This window comes from Elephantulus edwardii, unplaced genomic scaffold (genome assembly GCF_000299155.1).
Source record: "Elephantulus edwardii isolate Elephantulus edwardi_28Jun2011 unplaced genomic scaffold, EleEdw1.0 scaffold00089, whole genome shotgun sequence".
Classification (NCBI taxonomy): Eukaryota; Metazoa; Chordata; class Mammalia; order Macroscelidea; family Macroscelididae; genus Elephantulus; species Elephantulus edwardii.
Window position 1 is genome coordinate 6,848,627 of NW_006399839.1, and position 9,112 is coordinate 6,857,738.

The window sequence follows — 9,112 nt, forward strand, 5'->3', positions numbered from 1 at the left end:
AACACAATAAAAACATCAAAGAAAAAGACAGACCAACATCAAATGGAACAAATAGAATGAAAGTATCAAATAAGAAAACATCTGTTTTGAACTTTTCCAACCAGTTTTCTGAGCACTGCATGAGCCCAGGACTGAAACGGAGACCTCAGCTGACAGATGGATTTTGGCTGACAAGAAGATGCATTTCCCACCTTGTTCACATCTCCCTTTGTAACCCCCAGGCCCCTCTAGGTCAGAAGCGTGACCTTCCCCTTCAACCACACACCAGATGGTTTAAACATGAACCCTGGTCTCACCCCAGCTCCACCTGCAAAGAAGCTTGCACCACCATGTGGACCTGGCACCAAGGTACACAGTCCAAAAAGAGAACTCTCTTTACCTCCTGGTGTCGATGGAGTCCTCAGTCTTGGGTGAACAGCAGCACCTGTAATCAGCTCCTAGATTGACAGAAGCACCTCTTCTCGCCAAATTTCCTAATCTGGATCACCTCCTGGATTGGCCAAAACTCCCTCTGAGCGCCTCTGCAGAACGCACTCATGTTGGGTGTGTTGTACTCTTACTGCACTCTTGAGCTAATGCAGTGCACAACTCCTGGCCATTTCTAAGTTGGAAATGACTGTTCCTGGCAGGATGTCCTGTAGGTTTAGCATAAGGTACAGACTGTTCCCACATAGAGATGTGGTGTATCTACTCCCACTGCTACAGCTGGAGAACTGAGCTGGACATGTACCCACAAAGAACCTCTCACCGGGTCTAGTTCAGGCTTTGTAGATCTAGCACCAGGTGCATTCCACTTCCTTATTTAGAGACAAAAAACTCAACTACTACCATCTCATGGAAGCAGAATGGACCACATCTGACTGAATGCCCTTGCTGCATTCATTGCCCAGCCTGGCAGGACTGTCAAAGGCAACGTCCCTGACCAGATGGACTGCCCTAGACATCTCTGAGGCCAAGAGAAACTCCATTCCAGGCCAAGTGTTGCAACACTCAATAATAACTCCTGGACTGGTAATGGTGCAGACCTTTCCCAGTGCCAGTGAAGTGCTCTGTCCTTGGCTGGATACTCTGCCCTCAATTAATTGTTAGGTCAAACTTCCCTGATTGGGCACCCCAATACCAACCTGCCGAAATGACAGAAATTTCACCCAAAATTAGGTATCTTGCCTCAACCAGTAATAGTGGCTAAAGCACCAAATCAGGTCTGCTGAGAGCCTGGCCCTCACTGGTCCCTCAAATTTCCCTGTTACTCTTTGATTCCCAAGGCTAATACTCACCTCTCACTCTCAAGGTGACAATTGGTGGATGTGAATTACCAGAGAAGCATAACTTTTGCATTAGAGAGCAACAATCTACAACGTACACCACCAGAGATCCTTAAAGGGAAAGATGAGTTTAAACATCTACTTACAAACTACTTGGAAACAGAATGTAATACAAAATTTTAAAAAAACAACAACCAAAAAACCCACAAAACAAACAAGAAAACAAAACCCCTTGAAAAAACGAAAACGAAATACAGCACATCAAAGTCTTTAAGGCAAAACAAAAGCAGTACTCTGAGGTCAAATTATAGCCATAAATGCACACAAGGGGAAAAACCCAACAAAACCTACCATCTAAATCAATACATTAACACATCATCTTTGGTAATCAGAAAAAGAGTATAAAGCAAACCAGTCTCCAGAAAAAAAGAAAATCATGATTCCACTCAAACTTACTGTCACTGAGTCAATTCTGAATCACTGTCACACTCCATAGGGTCTGAGGTTGTAAATCTTAACAAGAGGAGACTGCCCATCTTCTTCCTGGGGCAGCCAGAGGATTTGAACCACTGGAGACTCAGTGTCTACTGGTTAGCAGTATAATACGTACAGACTACACCACCAGAGCTCCTCATAATAGAATAGAAATAAATAAAACTGAAACCAGATACCATAGAAAGAATCAGCAAGACCAAAAGTCTAGATCTTCTTTCAGCTTCTCCTTTTCCAAACATTAGATGTAAAACCCACTTATGATTGTCCATGGTTTTCTTCAGTGGAGCATTTTCCCAGTCCCAAGGCTTTATTAACAAAATTCTCTAGTTAGTCATCACCACCAGGTATTTTTCTTATCCATCTCCATGTGATAGCTGAACTAATTGAAGTCTAGGGGTTTGCTGGTTTGGAACTCAGACGGGCCTATTGGGCCCAAGGTCATAAGGATTCTGTGGCTCCACAAAGCTCTCCAGGACTTGTGCAACTGCCAAGGGGAGTTTTCAGACTTGCATGGCAGGTTTCTGGTCCCTCACTCTTTAGTTTACAGTTGCAGCTTGTAGTGTCTGTCTGTGCCTGTGCACACTGCGTGTGCTGAGGCCTTGTGCAGCCACTGGACATCCTAGTGAGACATGCAGTGGATGACCTCTAGGCAGGGGAAGCAACCAGAGAGGGTGTCAGCGGTCAGGAATCCAGACCTTCCGAGACTCAGGAACCCACACAGACAACAGGAGGGTCTTCATGAGGCTTCAGGGTGCAGGTGCTCACTCCACATGTGTGTTGATTCCAAGTGTAGATTTACTGATTGTCTTCTAGAAGACTAACCACGTTGCCCAATCTGGGAATGCACTCAAGAGGTGTGATCTTGGACCGAGGACGGGCTAGCATGGTTCAGCCCAAGTTCCTCCAAAACAAGGCAGTAAGCTCACATTGCAACATACATTTCTGCACAAAGAGCCTATGGCAATGAGAAGGCATAAAATGTTCTTTGCATCTTGGATGTTCCATTCCTTCTCACTTCAGGGGAAGGAGATTCAGGCTGGAGGAAGGAAGGTAGAACATTAGAAGGAAGAGGCAGGAGTAGCCAGGATGCTTGGTATCCAATGTGTGTTCATTTATTTTACAAAAGAAATTGCCCACCCCAAAAAACAGTCTCTTTTTACAAACATTTAAAAATGAAAACCAAATGAAGATAGACAAGTTAATTTCAGTACAATTATTTTTCAATGTAGCTGTCATAATTAGAGTTTCAATTTCCTACAAGTGAACACTGTCCAAGTGACTTATAGGGAAATCCTGATTATCAGCCAAAAGGAAAATGAGATATTACAAGTTAGCAAATTCTAGTACAAAAATAGTCCATGTGTTGGAACAGCTTTTCCGTTCATAGGTCTCAGTTCAGTCTACGGACTGTGTTATACATTAATGTTCAGGACCGTCTCCTCCACAAATGGCTCATTCATGCTGAAGCAGCACAGCACCTGCCACAGCAGGGATAAGTGTTCACCTTGGGGTCACGCTGCAGACGGCAGGCTCAGGAAAGCCACTCTGACCCAAAGGTAGCAGGGCCAGATTCTAGCCCCAGCCCTGCATGAGGGTCCTGAAGTGAGGGCTGAGTGGTAGGCAGAGCTGGCCCCTTGTGAAGGGGCATACTCAGGATGCAGGGGAACTATGCCCAGGATTCTGGGCCAGTGCTGATGCCGGACACCACACCTCATGCCCGTGATTCCTCCTCCTCCTGTAATCCCGCCAGGTGGAATGTGGCCCTGGGTGTGGTCAGTGGCCACATCGTGGCCGTTCCTTTGCTGCAGCTGGGGCAGGCCAAGGCAAGCTACTTGTCCCTCAGGATGTCGAGTTGTTCTTGACACTCGGTGAAAAGTCTCTGGAAGCGGAGGTTCTGCCCAATGACCGGAAGCAGCTCCTTCAGCAGCTCTCTCTTCCGGAGACCCTGTGGATGTAGAAGTGACAGGTGAGTGTAAGAGACAGAGAAGAGAGACTGTCGGGGGCTTGTGTCTGCTCATTTGAATGAACTCATCAGAAAACTGGGAGAGCAGAGACAAGCAAGGGTGGTGCTTCTGGGGAATGTCCATGAACGACACAGCAGATGAATGCGGGAGAAGTACACTGAGGAGATGGTCTGGTGCAGGGCCTATCTGTGGGGCAGTATGGTGAGGAGAGGATGATTAACACAGAAAACGAGGAAGTTCTTCAACCCCTGAGTCTTCAGGCTCAGCTGCTATTCACTTTCTCCGTGCACATGTCCACTGCCATATCTGCTGGCTTTCCAAGATAGAAAGAAGGACTGACTGAAGGATAGAAGACAGGATACCTTACCAGGGGCTGCTCCCTTGTGCATCTGCTCTCTGGGGAACTGAAGTTAAGCCCAGAAGTGAGGAAGCAGTTCCACAGTCCTAGGATTCTCTGCCTTTGGCTCGTGCCCAGCCCTCTCCACACCCACTGTGCACTGGCACCAAGTCTGCCCTGTCCTGCCACAGGCACTGCCAAGACCAGGCTCCACTACACAGGCCAAAAGAGCAGGTCCCTGAGAAACACCACTGCCTCCGAGGAGAACAATCACCAGGTAAAATCTACTTTCTGAAGCAGAGGCTATGGAGGAGACAGCCCAAAAATGTCAAATGAGTGACTGACAGGCTTGGAACAAGACTAGAAAACAGGAAAGAACTAAGTGAAGACACTAGCAGTTGAAGAGGAGGGAATGAGATAATTAGGAGGATGGATGCTGCTGAAGACCATCAGAGGGGGAGGACCAGAAAGAGGAGCAGCCTGTGGTGGGGGCAGGGAGGCACCAAGAGAGAGAAAAGGCAAATGGAAGGTGGCAGGCATGCCCTGTCTTCACAGTAGACTCTCAGTGAAGAGAAAAGCAAGAGATGCAGAGGGAAGGAAATCACAGAATAAAAGAAATGTAAAAAACATGTCATATTATTATATATGAATGGCTTTATACTGAAGGTTTCATAGTGCTGATCAAGAAAGGTTATGAAAACCACCTTAACACATTAGAATAAAATACACATAACTTGAGGTTATCAAAGACAGAAAAAGGTCTGAGAGTTCAAGAATATATCACCCACAAAGGCAAAGTAATGATTTTGATATATTGGGGGGTGGACCCCCCCAAATCAAACACATTCTAAAAATCTGTACTTTTTAAATCCTGCCAACAAAGTTATTCCTAGTTTTATTTATAAAACTTTTAGTAAGTTTATGCAGCAATGAATGAGTGGAAATCCAAAATCTCTGTAAATGCTCATTAAAATTATTTAAAAAAAAAAAAACAACTTTTAGTAAGTTTACTAAAACTTGAAGTCTTAGGACTTGTAAGACCACAGAAGGTTTGTCATAGGACAGGCTAATCCTGAAAGTGGTTTTGGAGGACACGCTTAAACTGCTGCTGCTGTTGTTGTATGCTGTTGAGTTCACACTGATTTATAGTGAACACACAGGACAGAGTCGAACTGACCTAGAGAATTTTCTAGATTGTAATCTTTACGGGAGTACCATGGACTGCTAGGAAAACAAACAGATTCATCCTGGAAAGGGTTAAACAGGGCTGCTCCTTGGAGGCAAGGATTCTGAGGCTTAGTCTGACATACTTTGGACATGTTGTAAGGAGGGACAGGTCCTTGGAGAGGGACATCATGCTTGGGAGGGTGGAGGGACAGCGCAGGAGGGGAAGGCCCCCTATGAGGTGGATTGATTCAGTGACTGGGGTAATCGGATGGGTGTGTCAGAGACAGTGCGATTGGCACAGGACAGAGCAGAGTTTAGGGCTGTTGTACATAAGGTTGCCATGAGTGGCAAGCGACTTGACGGCACATAACAACAACAACAACAACAATCTTTACGGGAACAGACTGAAATATCTTTTCCCTTGAGGATCTCCTGGTAAATCTGAACTGCTGGTTTAGCAGCAAGCACTTGATTGTTTTAACACCAGGATTACTTCCAATTGAAGTTAAGACACTTTCAGAAGGTATAAAAAGAGGTATGGAAAAGAACAGGATCAACTCTTTTGCTCAAGTTTATAGTGGCCTTAATATCAGGGAAATAATTCACTAAAAGAAATCGGTAAACAGAGAAAAGAAATGGTCTAAACATGGTGCTAGGAAATAAAAAAAAAGCGTCCATGGATAAATGAAAAACTAACGTATTTTTAACAAGAAACATTTAAATTTGGATAAGAAAAACTTAAGTAAAAGGATAGATTCATTATCATATATTAACTGAAATAAGTCCAGTATAGTTTTTTTACTAGTAATCAGAAAACAGACAAAAAGTAACATGAAGGAAAGAGAGAGTGGGAGAGAAGAACAGAACATCCTCACAGGAGGCCGCAGCACAGTTTGGAAAGGACCCGGAAGGCAGAGATCCGTGAGTTCAGCTCACGCAGACACATCATTTACAGATTTGACCTGACAGACCCCCAGATGAGGATCCTATGAGGACGGAAACATACACTGCTCAGGCACACACAGAAAAGCCTTCTTATTTACTAAATGACCCTTCACAGAAACAAACTGCCATTCCCTGATGGAAAGCTGGTTTCCTAACGTGGCATAAGGAGGTAGTCAGACCTCTGGCCGTACATTCTGTCTGTGAACTGGGAAAGAATACAATGCTGAACTGACACCGAAAATCCATTCAAGGCCTTGGGTTCCATCCACTGGCAGCCCCTAAACCAGAGAAGCCTTAGCAACACTGTATGTGGGGACCATCTGGTAAGCTAAGCCACCTCCAGGGCAAGTAGAATCTCTGTCCTGACTGGGGACGCCATCCTCAATCTTCTGTTATCCCAGCGAACACATTCAAAGACCAGACAGCTAACCTCCACCCACCACATCACCCACACGAGCATTTGCCAGCACTGCTCCTCCAATCACCTTTTCCTGGCCTGCACATTCCCCTCATTCTCCTCTCATCCTTTTTCTTGGCTATGATCCTTCCTTTTATTTTCAGTCTGAGTAATACTTTTACTGGCCACTATTGTTTGTAGTTTTTCATTTGCTTTTTAGTTGGCATGTATTGTTTGTCTTCTCTTCCTCCTTCTTTTCCCAGCCCTGGTCTCACTAGGCAGCAGACAGCAAGAGTAACGCAAAGCCCAGCCACACGCACACCTCCTGCAGGTCCATCCACTGTGCAAGAGTAAAGGCCAGCTCCTGCTCCACCTACCTGACTGACCACCAGCAGCCACTCTCCACGCTCAACAGAGAACTACACGGGCATTCTCATCAGCCACCCCACCCACCAAAGACAGGGGGTCAAAGGCCATAAACACAACACCACCACAACAGACAACTTCAAGTTCACCAAAGAAGCAGAAAAAGAGGTAAAAAAAAAAAAACAAAAACCAACCACCAAAACAAAACGATCAACATACAGAATCAGTAAGTCTTTCAGGAGAAGAAATGCTCTTAGAACCTCCTGATAAGGAACTCAGAGGAACAACAGCTAAGTGTATCCACATTTGTGAGGAAGTTGGAGAGGAAACTGGAGGAAACAAAACACAAAATGTAGACAAGACTCTAAAGGAAGTAAAAACACCCCCAAACATCCATACAAGGCCAAACAGATAAAAATCAATGAAAAATGAGAAGTCATAGAAAACCAGAAAATTGGAATTTAGAGTATTAAGACCAAAATTTCAGCAAGTGTTGAATGCACTAGAAGGACAAAAAAGTACAACTGAAGAAACAGAACACAGAATCAGTGAGATATAAGAAAAAGTTCTCAGTATTAATCTGCTAGAGGAAAAACCAGAAAACAGAAGAAGGAAAATGAAGACAGCATGAGGAGGATGTGGAACATCAAGGGGAGAAACACACAAAAGAGAAAAAGAAGGGGGGGGAGGGAACATAGACAACTGTTGAAAACATACTAGAAAAAAAATATTGCAAATATTATGAAAATGGAGACAACATACATTCAAGAGGCTAAACAAATCCCAAACATTCACACCTCAAAAAAACCCCAAAACCCCATACACACAAGGTATATCATAATCCTTTTTTCAAAAACCAAAGACAAAGAATGCTGAAAGCAGCTCAAGAAAAGTGAGAGTTACCTGCAAAGGAGAGCCAGTAAGACTACATTCCAAGTCTCTTGGGGAAACTGTTTAGACAGGAAGGGTCTACAACTCTAAAAGAAACAACTGGCAATCAAGAATCCTATACTCAGCAAAACTGTTCATCTAATACAAAAGTAAAATGAGGACATTCTCAGAAAAGCAAAAATTAAGGGAGTTCGTGAAATCAATACCAACATTACAAAAAATACTAAAAAGAGTTCTTCATACAGAGAACAACAGATAATCAACCAGACAGATGCACATCACATTATTCAAAACCAACCAGAGGCGTCAGTGTTAAAAAGGTGTGCTGCCAACCCAAATTCATGCAGTTCAAATCCACCAGCTGCTCTCTGGAAGATGAGCAATCTCCTTCCATTACAGTCTCAGAGAAGCCTCTAGAGGGTCAATTTAAATCCTTATATACATGGACAATTTTTTTTCAAAATAGTAAAAAGCCTACAGACTGGGAAAAAAAAATACTTGACAGTGACATATCTGATAAGGAGTTCTTATCTAAAATTTGAAGAAAATTCCAACACCTCTGCACACCCATGTTTATTGCTGCACTGTTCACAATAGTAAAGAGATGGAAACAACCCAAGTGCCCATCAACTAACGAATGGCTAGAGAAGCTGTGGTATATTCACACAATGGAATACTATGCAGCGTTGAAAACCAAGGAATTAATGAAATATACAAAATGGGTACCCGTTGAGGAAATGATGTTGTTAAGTGCTGTCGAGTTGTAGATGACCCATAGTGACCCTAGTCTTGAACACAAAACTTTCATCTTTTCTCCAAGTTCATAGTTTCTAGAGACAAGCTTTTTTTGGAAGTGGATGCCGCTCTTGCTTTGGGAGAGCCACAAAAAGCAGGCCTGAGGACCCAAAAACCTTTTTAAATAAGAGGCCAAATCCAATCGGCTCACATCCTGTTGAGAACAAAAGCCACACCCTAGTCTCAACCCCAAACCAGAAAACGCATCTTAGAGAATCCGGCTGTTCTGCTCATCTTCCCAGCCTAGAAATAGCCCATGCTGAGTGAACTAGCTCAGTCACAAAAGGACAAATACTGCATAATACCACTGTTATAAACCATGACTGACATAGAGGTTGGGAGGAAAATAAGAAAAGATGGGATAAACAATGTACACTAAAACACTGAAACAGATGAAGGAGGGAACTGCTTAAATGGAATATATGACTAGGTATTATCTGCATGAAAATAGTCCAGAATAAGAACTACATAGTAAAGTGGACTGGGGTGG

General features: G+C 43.7%; 1 protein-coding gene across 2 annotated transcripts in view; it reads right to left on the bottom strand.

Moving 5' to 3' along the window:
- Nucleotides 1–2,850: 2,850 nt before the first annotated feature.
- Nucleotides 2,851–9,112, bottom strand: part of LOC102866348 (protein HIRA-like) — an 87,689-nt gene continuing 81,427 nt past the window's right edge. For both annotated transcript variants that reach the window (XM_006890442.1, XM_006890443.1), the window contains one exon: nucleotides 2,851–3,705. In XM_006890442.1, coding sequence (XP_006890504.1) covers nucleotides 3,589–3,705 — 117 coding nt within the window. In that variant the 3' untranslated portion in view covers nucleotides 2,851–3,588. The remainder of the gene's footprint in view (nucleotides 3,706–9,112) is intronic.